The sequence below is a fragment of the Aythya ferina genome (genome assembly GCF_964211825.1).
Source record: "Aythya ferina genome assembly, chromosome: 2".
Classification (NCBI taxonomy): Eukaryota; Metazoa; Chordata; class Aves; order Anseriformes; family Anatidae; genus Aythya; species Aythya ferina.
This window is the reverse complement of record NC_140297.1, coordinates 116190722-116209193: the sequence shown is the minus strand read 5'-3', so window position 1 is coordinate 116209193 and position 18472 is coordinate 116190722. Positions and strand designations below refer to the sequence as shown.

Here is an 18472-nt window from a genome sequence, read left to right as displayed (position 1 = left end):
TATTCAGCTTGTCAATAAGGACATTAAGCAGTGGGAAGTTATTAAAATAATTTCTGAGGAAAGGAAAACTAATTTGAAATTGTAAAATAAATATTGATTAGTGGTGCCATACCTACCTACTGGGAACAACGGTATTATTGCATCATCCAAAAAGGCAGGCAGCAACAAAGAAATGTCAAGGAGCGCCCTGCAGTACTGTTATGAATGCTCCCTACCTTTTAACACAGATATATTAAAAAAAAGTAAAAATCTCCTCCAGCTCGAGTATGTAATTAATCACAACCCCCATTCTATCTATGACTGATATTTCAGTGCATTTTCAAACTTCCATACTTTTGCTACCATGTTCACAGATGAAAAAGGCTGGCAATTTGTTATGCTCAAGTTAAACCCGATTACTCTACATAGCTGTGTTCTCTAAGCATGCTGCCCAATGACAAACATCTATTTAGTATCTCTGGGAGTACATCAGTTTCTCTTGTGCTCAGTAGCATTATCAAAAGGTCATGGTCACCGATACCAGAGACTTAGCTTCACTCCAGCAATTAAAGTGACCAATGTAAGTGGTAGGTGATTCACTCTCTTTGAATTTGTATTTCAAGTTAACAACAACTTTACCTGCATAATGTACAGGGATTTCTATCTTTGGCCCTATGACATAGTGGCCCTCCTCCAGGCTGTGAGCTGTGATTGTTGTCCACTGCCGACACGAATGAATCAGAAGGTAATCACTCTCTCGAAGGCCTTCTACAGTTTCTCCTGCAAAACAGATGTATTTTTTTTTTAATTAATTACATATAGAATTAGGAAAACTTCACAAGAAGCATTTTATATTCTTATTACTGCACATTTTTCAGACATTTTGATATTTAAAAATCCAATTAAGTTTAATTCTAAGCAGTATTCATTTTGCAGTGTAAGCATTTTATCTTAAGAGAAACAAACCCAACACAACACAGTGCCTGCCTACAAGCACCACAGAGATGTACTCTTGATTACTCAGCAGTGGCTCTCAGGCTACTTTTTCAGTTTTCTGCATGAACAGACTTTTCATATCCCTGTTTATGTCTGCCTATCTCGCTTAACACATACTCGAGACTTCTTAACTTTCAGATAAAGGAAAGCTATAAATAAACATATCAGTTATGAGGTTTTGGAGGTATCAAGAGGAAAGTACCTTTTTGTATGTTAAAAGATCGGCACCACACTAACCTATAGCCACCTGAAGCCAAACCTTGTTCATCACTACTAAGAAACTGGGTACCTAACCTGCAGATACAGCGATCTCAGCTCTGTCACTAGGTAGTCAGCTGTTCGCATATATCTAAAATTAATTAAGGGGGCTTATAAAAAGATGGAAGGCAACTTTTTGCTCGGTCAGATAATGATAGGACAAGGAGGAGCAGAGGGGGAAATGTTAACACACCAAAGTCGAGATAAATGAGAGATAAATGCAACCCAGAGCCGCCACAGATCATGCCTACCTCACCCCTGCAATGCCCCTTCTCATGCTCTGGTGCCTGCCAAGTCCATCCCAAGCACCACAAGACAGAGGGCTCTCCTTTATACCTATCTGTCCCAAATCTTTTGTATTTCCACAAGCACCTTCCTCTTCTCCTCCACTGACTGCAGTGCCTAACCTGGACAACACTGCTTCACTTGGCTTTCCAGTGACTGCAAGGGCCACGTTAGACTATTCAAAGTACTAGATATACATACCAAGGATGATACAGGCGCAAAATTTTATAGAGCAGGGGATACCATAGCAGAATGCTCTCCTGCATTCCTGGTCTTTCACATACAGACTACAGGACACCTTTCTCAAGGTGTCTTGAAAGCACTCACATGAACTTTCAGAAACACTTGGTAGACACTAACCACAGGCCAAGAATAACAAAGCCTTAGTTTTTATTTTTGCTCTCCCCCACCGACCCTTTGCTGTTGCAGCCAGAAATAAAGCAAGCGGTTTAGCCCTGGCATCACAGTTGGACAAAACCCATTCTCTTCAGCTGCCACAGCAAACTGCACTTCTTCCTCCCTGTCCTCCCATGTTTTTAAGGCAGAGGAAGAATCAGGCTTTCTGTCTCAAGCAGCAGACGTTTCCCCGCTCGGGCTCGACACCAGGAGAGAGACTTCCCATTGTGCTCCTTCTGCCCACACCAGGCAATCTTTTCCCCCGCGTGCGGCGGTTACTGCACCCTCCATTCCTGCCTGATTTCATGCTCTCATTCTACCAAGAAATGCCCTCCTACACGAATCAAAACACGGCAGCTGGCGGGTGTGAGAACTGCTGGATTTCACATCATGAGAGACCACTGCCACCGACTGCTCTGCTACCCGCGGACCGCCAGGTTCTGGCTGATTTCTGCAGAAACGTGGATGGGGGTCACCTAAGGGCAGACCCGTCTCAGGGCTTCCCAGGCTCTGCTAGACCTTAAAACAAGTTGTTCCCATTTTGCACATGTGGGGCTTCAACTTAAAGGAGTGGGTGGGCAACCCCAAGGCACATGGAGCTCATCAGTTCCAGTTACTCTTTGCCCTGTGGAGGTCCCACTTCCAAATTTGCTCCTTTTTGACAGTGCAGCTTCCAACAACACAAGCACAATATTTCATGAGCTGGTTTCCAAGAGCTATTTGGGACCATGTCTCCACACCGGCACCCTCACCGTGCTGGGAGCATGGAGGGGACCTCGGAAAGCCTAGGGCTGAGTGACAGAAGGGCTAGGCAGCACAGGAAAGCTCTGCAGTCCCTCCAGTATCTGGAAGGACGGTCAGGTACTTGTTAAAGGAGTCACACACCTGCTACATTTCACCAAATCACCTGCCTTTGAGCATCTTCTGCTCTCTGCTCACAAGGCGACTCCTAATAGATATAAAAAGTCTCCTCGTCTTACTGCAGCACAGTCGAAATTTTGTCGGAAAACACAATGATAATAATACATGGTGTTACTTCAAACTCCTGTTTCAGTTCAGAGACTTACGCTCCTGCTTTCTATAATCCATGGCAACAAGTAATTATTCCATCCCACAACAAAACAAAACCAATGACACCTAAGGGAAGAACTAGTATTTTACTAGTTTCACTGACAATGGTAAACAAATTTTGAAGAAAATACAAAGCATCTCTGGTATGCTTTTCCATGCCTTACAATTTGTAGTTGTAATTTCAGGCCATTACCTAAAGAAAGGCTGAATTGTACCAGCCAGGATTGCAGGGAAATAATTATAGTATGGGTCATCCTCCAAGAGTCTGAGAAAGACGTTCTCAGGAAAAACAACAACAAAAAAATACCCATTATGAAAAGGAACTTCCAGCTGTGGCTCACAAGCCATGATCTGCTTAAGTGGTTACTCTGAAAACTGGGTGGGACAGGTGAGTGTAAAAAGATATTAACAAGGCAGGCCCACGAGTGACTACCTAATGAAGTCTGCAGCTGGAAGTAGCTGCATTTTTTTTTCCTGTTTGAACCCTGGAAACCACAATTCCTGTTACAACAATCATTCGCTCACGCTGATTAAGTCGGAAACGAGTTCTGCACTTTGCCATGGAGCTGGAGCGGAGGAGGGGGGTGGATGCAAGCCTCCTGCACAAGGGCAGGTCTGTCAGTACCACGTCCTGATATCCTGTAGCTGTGGGTGGACCAGCTGCCTGGGGTGGCTTTATAGAAAGATGCTCCTTGTAGGGATTAATGGACTAGCAAAACCACAAGTACAAGGAAGAGTTGAACATGAATGAGACAACAGAGTGTGGCGGTGCAAGCTCTTCTGTTTTCTTCCGTTGACTTGCTCAGTGCCTTTAGACCAGTCTCCTCCCAGAGAGATGAACCTTTCAGGCAGGAGATGTCTCTGAAGCAGGCTGTGCTGTTCAGGTCCCGGCTCAAGCACAGCCCAGGCTTCGCCCTCTACACTTCTCTCAGCAAACCGTACCTTGCAAAACAGCCACACGCATCCAATCTGATCTTCCCCCGTCTCAGTAGCGCAGGTTATGCAAGCCTTTCATTAATCACATTTCAGCTATGTGGGAGAGAAGTCAGCAGGCTTCCCATCCACAAGCTATGCAACTCGGCTCTCACCTATTCAACATCCTCCTACACGACTGCTTACATAAAGCCAGACGCCATGAGAAAATAGAGCACAGGCCACTCATCTTTAGTAACAGTTTTGTCTCTTATGATCAAATATGGATTAGCTGTATCTCCTCACCCTCTCCTCCCCACCCCGAATGCCTGCAATATAATTAAACCACTACAAAGAATCTACAGGCAAATACTTGAGTACTTTTTTTTCTCCCAAATAAAAGTCAGAAGCAATGAATTATCACATGCATTTCCCCACCCCTCCTCAAGTTCCCTACCTTTCCAAAACATGAGTCACCTATATTCATAATAATGCCCGACACTAAGAAACCCATGATTCGCTAACACTGTGTAAATCCTAAATAAAGCATCGACACCCAACTGTGCCTTGCAATAAGAGCCTCACACCTCTGAGCTGGGAAGTTAGCCGGTGTTCCTAAACAAGCTGTCATCCTATAAGCGCTGCGACTGAGAGCAGGATGCAGGCTATTTCATCACAGATCACCTAAGCAGCATCGCAACAGCTGCTCATTTATTCATTCTGAATCAGGCATGTTGCCATTTTTAGTTATATAATTGGCAAAACTTCATTTCCGCACAGTTCCTGAAAACCATAAATACTGCAAAGCACGCTGCTGTTCAAAGGCTACTGCAGAGGGAATGCTGACCACGGAAGGAAAATTGTTCACATGTTGGCACAGTTGAAAAACGAAATAATAATAATAAAAAAAGGTAATTGCTTAATCTAGATTCCCATGCTTATTAAATACCACCTACATTAAATGCCAATACACCTTTCATAATTCTTTCCAGTTCCAAAACGGTATCATCCGCGTTTGCCAAAGCTTGGCTCTGTCACTGTAAACACTCCACTCTCAGATGAACAGTTAAAAGCTGAGCTATCCTGCTCCAGGTCTTGCTACAATCTACAAGTTCAGAGATGAATTTCTGTTCTCACTTGCAGTTTTTCAGAACCAGATGAGGAAACAGTAGCTGGCTACGTGCTGGGCCTGACCTTGTACGCAGCAATGCTGAGGCACACAAGGAAGCACCGACCTCCCTGCAAGCTGTAGCAACCACTTACCCTCTGAGGATGTGCACTTTTATTTCCTTTGGCATTTCCCAATTTCTAAATGTTTAGGGTAAAGGCTCTGAGGTAGAGCTGAAGACCCGCCAGTTTTGAAGGGTCTGAGCACCCCCATCTCTTCTTCACCTCCCTCTGGATCAGCAACGGGCCAAGCTTTAAATAAGTCCCATAAAAGAAAATTCACCCTGGTTTCACATAGTCTCATTTGCCAAAGATAGCAGTGACTTTTCAACACTAACCACTAAAGAAAAATAATGAAACAAATGAAAAACATCAAACAAAAAGCACCAGAAAAAAAAAAAAACAACACAAACTTTTAGGGTTCTCATTCTAGTATTGAGAGGCTGACATTTAAGTCACTGCAGAATGTGCAGAATACCATGACTCATTCACTCACAGAAACTATACTTCTAAAAATAAGCAGCAATCTACACGAATATAAACATTTTTATAATGCCACACACTGCCATCCTGGCTGGGAGTTGACATCACTCCCTTTAAAACACAAGCTTTTCATCAGGAGGCATGAGAATAGTAGGTAAAGAGCGATTCAAAGAAAGAGGAAGTCCATGCAAGCTTCCAGCAACATAACAGATAGCATTTACACATGCCAGATGAACTGGATACCATCAGCTCCTGCCAGGAAGATGGTTACGGAGACATTCCTCTCATCTCATTCATCACAGAGGACTGTAAAGCGAGCTTAATGCTGTCCCTTGCACATTAGTTCAAGCATGCAGAATCTGCTCTTCCTGGAACAAAAAGGCTTACAGAAAATAGCTCGTGACAATCTTAAGATCACTTCTGTGAAATAGGTGGTGAAGAAGATGCCTGCTAAACCCCAGGGAAAATTCATCAAGACTTGGTGCCATGTGTTTTCATTAAGTGTGAACTCCATCTGCATCCAGGTAACAGCTGCTGTACAATTAAGTGCATCACCCAGGCTGCCTTGGTCAGTTAAGTAGGTGGTGGGTTTTAATTACCCCATCTAATGTTCCACAATCACATAACATAACATTATACAGGAAAATCTCAGCAACATTAAAAATCACTTCAGTGGGTGCTCAGCCAGGTAACTACAAAAAGACACGCAAATGAGCAGCTTCAAGTGTCTCTCGCTGGAGCTTGTACCAGCAGTTGCTAGGACGGAGGGGTCAGTTTGAGGAAAGCGAAGAGGTGGCTGCCTGGTGAAATGTGGTTAATGTTTGGACTTGATGATCTTAGAGGTCTTTTCCAATCCAAATGATTCTATGAAATCACTAGGAAGACCTGTCAGCACGTGGCTAATTTCATGAGAGACGATCAAATAAGGCTTATTTTGCCACAATTGGAAGCTAACAGAAAGCAGAATGATTAGAAACTGGGAAAAAAAATAAAAATAAAAAGACAGGTGTTTATTTATTTATCATGCTATTATAGCACTGAGGAGCATTACTTGCACGGTATCTGCTGCACTGGACAAGCAGAAGGGACTCCTTCCCTGGCTGAGGGCCAAACAAGAAGCCATGTGTTAATATACACCTCAACTTTATCCTACAGCACCACGGAAAAACAAAGCATAGCTCCAGCCAGGATAAAATGAAATTATAATCCATTGTTATTAAAAAAAAAAAAAAAAAGAGAGAGAGACCATTATTGACTTCATGGCTCTGCACAGAGATGTTTCAGGTCAGAGGGAGGTCACACTGCTAGCACAAATAGAAATGCCAGCCCTGCTTTTCCACTCCAAAAGAAAGAATCTACAATACTGTACGCCAGTCAACTAGTAAAAGTTGTCTTGTTTTTTGAAAAGGCCAACTTGTGTTTCTGCCAATATTTGCTAGTCACATAGCTCCTACAGAGGCAGCATCCTAAGATGAACTTGGTTTCTTTTTAAGTCATTGGCAGATTCACAGCAGGTAAAAGCTGCAGCTCCTCCCAGCACACAAGCACAGTGCTTCCCACTCCAAAGATGGTTTAAATACATGCAATGGAGGAAAAATAAAAGAAATGAGACGTGACAACTCAAAAGACGAACTAAACTACATGCTACTGGTTATCCAAATACCTACAGTGCTGTGGTGCATGATGATCTGAAGGCAGCTGTCAACAGACCATGAAGGTGAGGAGAGAAACAAGTGAGCAAATGTCCTCTTTGCTTCAGAAGCACTGACTTCACCTGAAGTCATCTCACGGTCATACAGTTTCAGACAGACTGAAGCTGTACCAGCACATGGGACAGATCAATCCAACCTGCAACCTACCACAATGCTACCACAGCATATATTCTTTCATCCCCAACTCTCAGTCATATTACTTTACTGGAACAGGTGCCTCTTCTCCTACAGTTAAAGCTTTCTTCTTTTGTAATGCTGAGTTTGGTCTTTACATTTAGGGGAAGAAACAGAGACTCCTTGTTAAGTCTGAATATTCAAATTAGGATAATGACATATACATACACATATATATTTATTTAAATACCAGATCATGCAACCTGCTCACCGAAATACTCCTCATGGCAAATAACTTCTATCTGAACTTTGAAGGAGGGTTGGGGAAGGAAATCAAACATTTTGTTTTCTGCATGCTGCATCATACTCTAGCCTATCTGTTCGGAATACACCTATAGGGACATAACTCAATGTCAAAGAGCAGTAAGTGTTAAGTTAGGGTGGTTTGCTTGCTTTAACTTTGGCAGTGTATTTGGTTACTGAGTCAAATCTCAATGAGCTGTTCAGCCTGCCAGTGCTATTCTTTCCGCAAAAATAAAACTTGTCTAAATGTAGGTCAGAGAAAAAAAGTTCAATAGGATGAGAACAACGTCTGAATTTTCCATTTTGAAGCAGCAATAGGGTTTTGTATGGAAAAATTTCACATCCTTCTAATTTTTCTTAACAAAGGAATGAAAGAAAACCTCACAACTATTTTGGTACATGAAGAACTCCACTTTTAACAACAGTAGCGAACAGGAAATCTACAAGGATTGAAAATGTTACTTTTTTTGTCACTATGACTGAACAGAGGCTTGGAAGAGTTACTGTTGCATTAAATGTGTAATAGAAGAAAAGTAAAAGAGCACTGAATTGTAGAAAACACTACTACTGGGAAAACAAAACAAAAACACACCTTCCTTGAAAGCCTCTCCATGTTATCAGTCTCACTTTGTCATTCCATACAGACATCAAAAAAAAAAAAAAAAAAAAAAGTAAGAATTATCTAGCTGATCAGATAAACTTCTTTGTTTAAAGAGAAGCAAAACAACGTGCATGGGGGTGGATCATGTGTAATCTTAATGCAGACTGCCAGTGAGTTAGAAGGGTAAATATTGTAGTTTCTGGGAGCAAGGTGGAGAAAAAAACACACAACAACAACAAAAAAACACATTAACATTTAATCATCTCTGGGATATAAAGTGTAGTATACTAAATTTTTAATTTAAAGTGGGCCAATTCATTAGGGAAGCCTGACTGTGGTCTCATCTGTGTCTGAGCACAGTGGATGGGAGTAGAGGTCTCTGTCCCCAGCTGCACAACCTTCTGAGCAAGCAACACGGAGATCTGGAATAAAATTTGCAGTTTTATCAAGGACTGTTGATAATCAACCTCACTCTTCAGCTTCCTTTCTTAATTTGCTGAATAGTTTTGATGATGTTTCTGTTCAACTGTTTCATCCCAGCAGCACATTCATTTGTGCTGGTTCCTGTTACCTGGACCAAGCACTATTTCTGTCATGATTCAAATTCCTATCAAACCCCTCTTTCTCAAAAGAAATACAGTGCTGATTTGAAGTGTCGTCAACTGCACAGATCCACATCTTCCAGCAGCTCTTCCAGGCTTCCCCTGACAGCACAAGAGCAGCACGGCCCGGTACCAGCAATGACGCTTCCCTCGGCCTCGGATGGCGGAGGAAGGGAACCTGTGTTCGTTTCACAAGCAAGGCACAAATAAGCCAAGAGCTCAACAAGCTGAATGCCAAGTAGTGCCTGGTATCCATAATCCCAAACCCAATTTTAGCAAAGGCCACAAAGCTCAAACACTGTGCTCGCTGCCAGGGAGGCTATGGAGGGAGTGCAGCAGGCCAAGGCCTGGCCCACAGTCAGTCAGTGCTCCCAGCACACCGCTCCTCTGCAGCACGGTCAGACAGCTCCGAAGCTGTCCACGGCAGGCTGCACCCACAGCACAGCTGGGAACAGGCCACAAAAGTCTCTCTGTCTCTCTCTTAATGCTGGATCAACCCGGCTTCAAGCACCACAACACACAGCATCAAGGTGAACGCACACCGCACAGCGATGCTTCTCTGTGGGAGGACAGGCGCCGCATCTTCCTGCTGCTTTAGGACAAGCTCCCCAGGAGTTTTGCTTTGGCTGGAACAACTGTTGCTGGCTACAGGCGGCCAAATTGCAACAATCTTTGGCGGTATCCCAAGAACAGGGCATCCAGTTTGCCTCACTGACCCTACCTGCAAAGCGAGGGGCAAGGACAGCCTTGCCCTCAGACTGCCCAACCACTTCTCGCAGCGCTTCCTGCGTTTCTGTAATCCCTCAGCCTCACAGCACTGTGATCAAACACTGCTTTGGGTGACCACTAAATATTTCACAATCAAGAGAAAGGAGATAAGGCTTTGCTTCTGCAATTTCCAATCCCTCTGCAAAAGACAGATACAATCAAATTGCTTCAATCCAACTGATGCTGAACTCAGGCTATCATCCACTAATACCCCAAAAGAGAGCAGAGACTCCCATCCCCCTATTCTTTTTATGCCTGCCAGCAAGAAGACAGATTTATTTCTTCAGGATTAGCATTTTGCTATTGGAACAACTAGATATACCAGTACTGTTGCAACAAATCAGCATAAACCATAATCTTGTTATAAGGCTACGGGACAGATTAATCCACTGAAAAATCCAGTTTGTTCCAATACAAGCTTTCCTCTAGCTGCAAATGCAGAGAGGCATCATCTCAGAGAGTCTCAGAAAACCTGTTCGACCTACTGCGGGGAAGAGGAGCACAAATACTTCAAATAAACACAAAGCTGAATGCTGGTGGCACTGCCACCGGTGAGGAATGCTCCACTGACTTCATCACTCCCACAGATTGAACCTTGGCATGGTGCTTTCTTTGTGTTCAGAAAGAACCAGTGGAAAAAAAGAATAAGGGTAACACCACAGATCTCACCGAGTTTTGTTTGCGTTTGTTTCAAGCCTTCAGAGCAAACATCCCAGAACAAGAAACCTTACTTTTTATGAACTGCAGCCAAGCAAGCCAAAGCACATCTTTCAACACAGCCTGCTCTCCACCCCCACACGGGGGAAAAAAATAACAACAAAACAACACTCAGAACAACAATTTCTTCACATGTGCATTCCAAAACACAGTAACTTTCTGTCACTATCGTAATTACTCTTATTAATGCTGAACATCAAACATAACTGTATATTTGTTGTACCTGCATCACAGATTTAGCTGTAAGATTGATCCAACAGAGCAGCCCATTACCCTGGTTACTTATGAACTACTGTAGAAAGCCTCAGCAATTCTTTAAAATGCTCTAATACCCAAAAACATGTGAAGAGTGCTAACTATTTATCATTGTATTTTAGACTTGAAGGGAAAAAATGATCTGAGAATTACCCAATTAATTGAAAACCAAGATTCTTGCGGAAGAAAATTTTCTGTTTCACAAATCTGAAGCTGTAAGACTAAGAGCAGAGAACCCTGCTTTAACTACACTTAAAACATTCACAGGTTCATAGTACTGAGAATGAAAAAGCTGAACAATTTTCACTGCATGCAAGGCAGGCTCCAGCCTACTTTAGTGTTAGTATAGAGACAAGGAGACAGGAATTTAAACGTAGACATAACATTTAGTTTATTTTCCCTTTTTAATTCTCATTGACAAAGGAAAGGAGATTTAAAACATTTGCTTTGCAATCAGGCAATCTATAAATTGAGACCCCAAACAGTAACTTTCACAAGCGATCTGATCAGTATGGTTAAGAGAAGGACAGCACTACCTGACCAAAAGCAAAGCACGGCAGCAATGGGACATCTGAGCAGCACGGTGCCATCCAAAGCAGCTCCTTTAAATACCTCATTGAGAGAGCTGAGGTTTTCCTTTACTAGAGGCAAGCACTCCTCATGCTAGAAAGCTCCTGCTCGGAAGCATCTATAAATATTGAGAGGGCCACTGGAGGATACACTTCCAAGTGCCTGTTTAACATCGGCTGCCTAGTTGGAGAAGCTTAATACTTAGAGGTGGGAGGTCAGCATTTAGCATTGCACTACACGCTTTCACTAGCTTCCTATTTATTTCCAAGTACAGCAACAAAATGGTTGCTTTAATTGAGGAACCAAAGGCAGCTGCACAACTTTGCTGCTGCAGAAGCTGTCTCTCCCCAGGTGGGATGGTTGGAGCCTCGTCAGGGAAGTCTGGCTAGAGCTCTCTAGGTTCAGGGTGCCCACAAAGAGACCTTTAACCCTGCCAACCTCTTGGCTTTAAGATCTAGAATGTGATTCTAGATTGCCCTGGCAGACAGAAAAGCAGCCTATTCATTCAGACTTTTCCTGGGCACAGCATGAGAGCCAGGGAGCTGCCTATTGTCAGTTATTTATAATTAGATGATATTTTAAAATACTAGCCAAGTAGGCATGCTCAGTCCTCTCATTATCTATCCAAGCCCTAAAGAGACACTGTACTTCTTTGTGCTGCACGGCAGTGATCCCTGTTTGAACTTCGGGCATCTTGGACAAACTCCCAATTAAAAAGCAAGTAGCCAAAACGCAGGAGCTGCTCATGCATAGTTTGCTTTGGCTTTGAAAGAACTCATCTTCCAATTTGCCTCCGATTTCTGCATCCGGGCTAGGGACAGGAATAAAACCAGCTGGAAGAAAGCAAGCAAGAAGTTCAGCTCCATGCCGAAGCCGGGCTGCCCGCTGGCCGCTCTCCAAGCCGACCGCCTCGTCTCCCCGGGCATCGATCGAGGGCACGGACGCGGCGCCCGCTCGCTGGGGGCTGCTCTCTATCTCTGTGCTTCAGCTCCGTCAGTCCTGCTCCTCCTGGTAAAACACAAGAGTCACCAACAGCAGGGCAATGCCTCCTCTTCAAACCCGGACTGACCGTGTGCAGAGACTGTAGGTGTTCGAGGGTAATTAGGTACCCACCTGCTCGCTTTGGTTACGTGCGGGTACAGGAGTATCTGAGCGATATGGGAACGCTAACGTGAGAAAGGCAGTCAGAGCTGCACCTCCTTCTTTCCCGGCCAAGAACAGTCCTAATCCTGAGCACAATTAATTCTTATTGTGTCAGAGAAACCTACACCAACTGTAAGGCATAAAAAGAATGCTTTTTTTTTTTTTTTAATAAAACATAAGAGATAAGAGAATGCTGTCCCTTTGGTGATACCTTGATCATCTTCACAATGCACAAAAAGAAAGAATGTACCTCCCGTGAAGAGGGAAAGCTTCTAGGTTTGGCAAGCAGCATACAGAAATGACAGCGAAGAAAACCCCATCATGCCTCACTTTCCCCTTGAGGATAAATTTATCTTTGCCCACAGGCTACACAGTCTTAAGATATTTCGTTACATATTGACAGGAACACAAATGATACTTGACAATACAACCCATAAAGCACGCAACAAAGATGATCTTTTCCTCTGGATTGCCCTACATTCAGCTGCAGTGGTACTGCAGCTTTGCTATTTGTCTGCAGCCACATCCTGGGTTCGCTGACTGCAACACCATGCATATGTAGCTGGTCACATTTTGTATTTTCATACACAGCCCCAACAGCTCTGCGACTCACATATACAGCAGGAAAACACAGGATGTATCAGTATAATGCAGATCCATATTTGGAGACAAGGGCAGGAATAGTCCGACCATAAAACAAATGACATAAACCCATCTCAGATAGGAGCACGGGAATTCGCCAGTATGTGTGTTGATAGCCTCTTGCAGAGGGCAAAAGGGGCGTTTTGACCTTTTGCTAAATAGATGCCTGAGCAGAACTGTTAGGAAAGAAGCAGGAATAATTGAATGTTTTAGTAACCGGCCTCTCAGCAATGAAGAGTGGTGGCTTACACACACCAAATTCTCCTTCCAGCCAGTCACACCACATAACAAATGGACCAGGATTAGTACTGCTCTTACAAACACACAGTTATCTCCACTCGCTCACTGCAGGTCAAGCAAGCAGCCAGTGCTGGCTGAGAAAAGGAAGCACAACATGCAAAACCTTCCAACTCATGCTTGAGTCCTGCCAGCAAAATCGCCTTTACTACGTTACACCAAACAGCAGGTCAACATATGAAAAAGAGTAGAAGCCAAGGGAGATCCCATGTTATCTGCACTGATACATACCGCCTCTCTGCTGCAAGGTCCAGAATACTTGCTTCCTTCCCACAGCAACCAGTTGAAGGTTGAATTTCTGGTCACTGGGACTAGAAGCCTTCAAGTTTCTAGCAGTGTCTGAAAGGACTTTCCCTGCACGCTTTCTCACTTGTGGTAGCACAGGCACAGCTATCACCCCTGGTACACCCACAGCCAAGCACCATATTGCTGCCTGGGCCAAGAAACAAGTTCTGGATGCTCATCCCTGATCTTATCAAAGCTGGAGGAAAAGATGAGGGCACAGAGGGAATAAGAAGCAGAGTTTGCACAGGAGCTGTAAGAAGCTGGAGGACAGGACAGGACCAACAGCAATGTACCAGTACTGCTGGAAGAGGTGACAAGGAGGAATGTCCTATCTGGAAGCAAGAGAGGGCAACAGAAAACCTGCAGCAGCTCCTTGCACTGCTCCATTCTGCTACGGCTAGACTGTACTGCTTGTTTTGTCTTACAGCAACCCTGGAAATGCCTGCAGATATCTCCTAACACCTACTGGAAGCCCACCAGTGCAGGACAGTAACGCAAGGCATAGGTTGAATGGTGCTGACAGGAAAGCCAGCAGCTCCTGGAACCCAGCCATGCCCTGAGATGGAGCCATCAGAAGAGGCAACAGGATCTCTGGACAAGAAGGAAAGATCTGTGCACATATGGCTTTTTTTCTTAATACCTATTAAGGAAAAAAGTTCTTGCTTGCAAATAAAACGTTTCCTTTAGGCATCTTCCCACAAACACAACCTTCCCTCTTTCATCCTCAAAATGCTCAAGTGCCAGAAAGCAACACAAATATTCAGTGCATGCTTTTATTGGGACAATTATGTGAAAATTGCCACTGGCGGGGGGGGAAAAAGGCAAAAATAAAAAGGTGCTAAACAGAAAAACTAATGCATGGCAGGGGGTATCTGAGGATGTATGGATTACTTTAAAATAGTTCCTGGAAGTAATCTAGTAATTAAGTATTTAGACTACATGATTCTTACAAACCTAGATGTAAAGAGACTGTGTTCTGTTTGGGTCCAGCAGCCCAGCAGCAGGCTCAGCAGCCGAGTGAGGGGCACAGGCTCCTGGATAAGGCCAGCAGGCACAACTTGGAAACAGCTGCCGAAGGCACACACAGCTACCTTTCTCCACTTACACTCTCAGGTCAGTTTTGGGCATGCACGGTCTTTCTCCTCAGGAAAGAGGCCAACAAAGTTTCAAAGCGATTGTTCTTGAAAGGCGGACTCATAGTACAAGGAGATTTTCCAGTTCACAGAGGCTGAACACTTCTTCATTCCATTCCCAGCGAGCTCTGGACATACTATCCTGTAAAGAGGCCAGCACGTGCAAAACTATGGCACGTCCACAAATAATTAAAAAAAAATCTGATCCAGGACCACAGTGACCCACAATGAGCATAGTTTAATTTACTGTACTCATTACCCAGGGAAGCCAGTCACTCTCCACTCTCCTACAGAGTTGAGAAAGTGTTCTTGAACTGCCCTAAAGGATGAGAACCACTGTGCAGTTATGGAGTGGCTTTTATTTTATTACTTTTTTTTTTTTTTTTTTTTTTAAAAGCAGAGAACTTGTCCAGAAAACCACGGGCAACTTTCTCACCTGCTTCGTTTGGCAGACAGCCCTTTAAATATCACATCACTGAGACGTTCCTATTACATGCTGCTCAAAAAGCAACCTAAGACCTCCAAAAAAGAAACAAAAAACAATATGGTCAAACACGTTCTTTTCTCTTTTTGGGACTCTCAAGGCCTCACAACACTGGGACAGAGGCCAGGGGAGAGCAGGACCCGGGGTGCACCCAGAGACTCACCCCGAGCGCTCGGCCCCTCCATGGAGGAGGGAGAAACACACCATGTGTGCCCTGAGCACCATCCCAGCACAGCAGGATTCAGCCTTTTAGCACTTTGAAAGAATTTCTAGAAGTGGTTAATGTTTAACCTAAATCTGAATACAGCTAAAGCCCTCTCAGTTCCCTGTGCCATCCTACAAAGACCAGTTTATTCTTTTTTTTCCTGTACCAGCAGTGCAGAAAACATCTTGTGAATGAACAGCTCAGGGCTGTTACTTCCCCATGCTCTCCGATCAGCCCACATCCTCCCCAAAATATCCCAGTTGCCTGAGTTGCAGAGCGGAGCCATGACCCGGCACCGCATGCCCTTGCACAGCACCCCGGCACGGGCAACTGCTGTTCAGCCAGCGAGCAGCCCCAGCCCCGGGGTCCTTTTTGGAAAAGCTGCAGCCTAGCGAGTTATTTCCTCGCCCAAACCAGTTGCAAGTTTTGTCCTGACTGCGCAGACACAAAGTGGAACAATGCGTGATCCCAAGGGATCTCGGTCTCTGGGTTTGCTTGGGTTCCCCCATTTGGGCTGCCAAGAGAAATCCCCCAGCTCCCTCGCTGCCACCACTAAAGCTTCCCCTGCTCTCTTTGCAGGTATTCTTGCAGCGTGCTGTGTTTTAGATAGTATCTATGTTTGTGTCACTGAGATTCAGCCAACTTGTGAGGCAATTCCAGGATCAACTTCAGCAACCAAGCGAGCTCTCAGGCATTTCCAGCCTCTGAGACAGCGTTTAAATCTTCTAAAGAGAACCAAGGATTCATGTCTCTTCTCAATGGAGCCCAATGACATGCTCACAGGTCACGGAAACACACGTAAGTCCAAGCTCTCTGTGATTACATCTTGCACAAATTAGAGCAGGAAGGATAAACCCAACAAACAACAAGCACTTTTAAAACAATTTTGCATTTCCTGAAGATGAGCACTTGGAGGAAGCTCCAAGCAACCGTACACTACCACCAGAGCACCTTCCCTGTTGTTCTTCCAAGACCAAACCTGCCCCTTTTGGCTACGTACCCAGAAGCAAGGTCTGGGCGCAGGGGAATAAAACAGGGATCGGAGGCAGCCCCACGAGAGCAATCGGCACACGCCTTTCCGCACCAGAAAGCCCAGAGAGCAAAGAGCACAAGTCTTCACTGCACACCTTGCCACACCAAAACTCCTCACAGCAACCTCATCAGGTCCGTGCCGGGGCCCGATCCAGATGCTGAGTGTGTTTTGCAGGGCTTGGAGGCATCGCTTCTCAGACAAGGGATATGGTCCAGAGCCAAATCTTGTAGGATACAGGATTTCTTCCCCACCACCTGCAGCCTCCGTAACAGATGCACTCGCGGGGTGCTGCAGGTCTGGAGGCAGAGCAGCTCTTCTGGCTGATGCCGTGCCTCACCCAAGAGCTCAGGTGCTCTGGCAGAGACACAGCATTAAAAGTTTTATGCTGACATGCATGCACCACCACGAAGACTGCAAGGCAGACGTGGCCCTGACTCTTCAATCTGCTCATCCAGCTCGATTTCATGCCCCTGCACCGTGCCTTCAGATCCCAGCATCAGCTGCTCTAATGAGCAGCCTTGGCTTACAGGTGAAGGTGCAGCGAAGTCAGCTCCCCAGGCTGCTCCTGCTATAAATGGTATGAAAAAAGCAGGCTGAACATGCCACATAAAACTCATTCCAACGGGGAGCATCATTCCAAGCCCAAATTTCAGGCGTGAAATATTGGCTCACTGCGTTTTAAGGAGGTTGGTTTTTGACTCATATGCAATGCACACTAAGCTGATGAATATTTTCCTATAGGGGAGAGACTTAAGCTTCCCTAATCCAACCGACTTACTGCTCCTAATGCCAAGAGGAAATGCAGCAACACCCATGCCCTTTGCTGCTGACAAACCACTGCAGGAATGACTGGAACACAACGCAGCTCTCCTCCCAGGTCACATCGAATCCTGGAGCACCAGACCACGTTGTCCAGTATCTCTCAGCACTACTTCTTGGCATACTCCCTTGGGATGCCTTCACTGGGCCATTACAGGGAGTGCCAACCCGTGTAATCACTGAAGCAGGAACACCTAGTCCCAGAACAGCATTTACAGACAAAGCATAAGAAAAAAAAAAAGCACAACAAAGCCCTTCTCTCCTACACCAGCCGTGTACCATTCCTCACTAGCTTATTTTGTAACAACAGCGTATGATTCATCACACCACATTTGTTTTAAGATTAAGGGTTTTAGTAATCATTTAGGACACTTTAATTATTTTCATTTTATGTACGTCTTGTGCCTTATCTAAAAGCTACAAGTAATTTAAATTGAAAAAAAAAAAAAAAAAAACAACAAAAAGCCAAGACACTAAGCTTCCCCTAGGACTTCAGCCAAGGATTGAAAGACACGGGTCTTGAACTCTAGTTAGGAAAAGAAGAGCAACGCTTCACCAGCCAACACCTGAACTGCTTAACTGTCCAGGAAGAGTTTTCTCTGGTACATATGCAGAGGCTTTGTCTAATTGGGTCAGAAATCTGGAAGCCAATATCAAGATCATCATGCACATCAGTAAGAAATCTGGACATTTATTAAGTCTGCCACAAGAGGAAGGCAACTGTTTGCATCTTAGCAGCCCTACAGCACGACCAAAGACCTGGTGCAGTGCAAATGGCACAGTGGCTAGAGAGCACACAGTACACGTGAAACCAGTGCCAAACATGAAAGCATCTCAAAAAACACCACAGATTTTTAGGTGTAAAACAGGTATGCTGCTGAATTGTTGTTTGCCTCACTTGGAAGCCAGCGTTACTCCTGGGAATGGGTGTTGCCAAGTTACTGGACTCCATCTCCAGGAGGGCACGGTAATTTTCTCAGACACCGTTCGGTAGCTGCAGATTTTAAATGAATTAAAAGCTTTTTCACTAAAATGTTTCTGGAACACATCTCTGCCAACCGGAGAAAAGGGAAGGAAAAAAAAAAAAAAACAAAACAGTAGCAGTGGTTAGTGGCAACCTGTCAACTGTTTTTTTCATTCAATTGTCTTGATGGAGACACAACAGACAACAAGGTAAAGTAGGAAAGAAGAGAAAGCAAGAAAATGATGATCCGAAATGATGCTTTAATGGCAGAACATACA

The 18472-nt window shown here is 44.4% G+C and overlaps 1 protein-coding gene across 3 annotated transcripts in view; it reads right to left on the bottom strand.

The window, feature by feature from the left end:
• Positions 1 to 18472, bottom strand: part of GAREM1 (GRB2 associated regulator of MAPK1 subtype 1) — a 102762-nt gene that overhangs the window by 77892 nt on the left and 6398 nt on the right. Inside the window, exons 1-2 of one of the 3 annotated variants that reach the window (XM_084507573.1) lie at positions 11156 to 11859; positions 619 to 759 (exon numbers count right to left, since the gene is read on the bottom strand). In XM_084507573.1, coding sequence (XP_084363699.1) covers positions 619 to 624 — 6 coding nt within the window. In that variant the 5' untranslated portion in view covers positions 625 to 759; positions 11156 to 11859. Of the gene's footprint in view, positions 1 to 618; positions 760 to 11155; positions 11860 to 18472 lie in introns of those variants that run through there. The other 2 variants (XM_084507572.1, XM_084507571.1) reach the window with 2 other exon arrangements.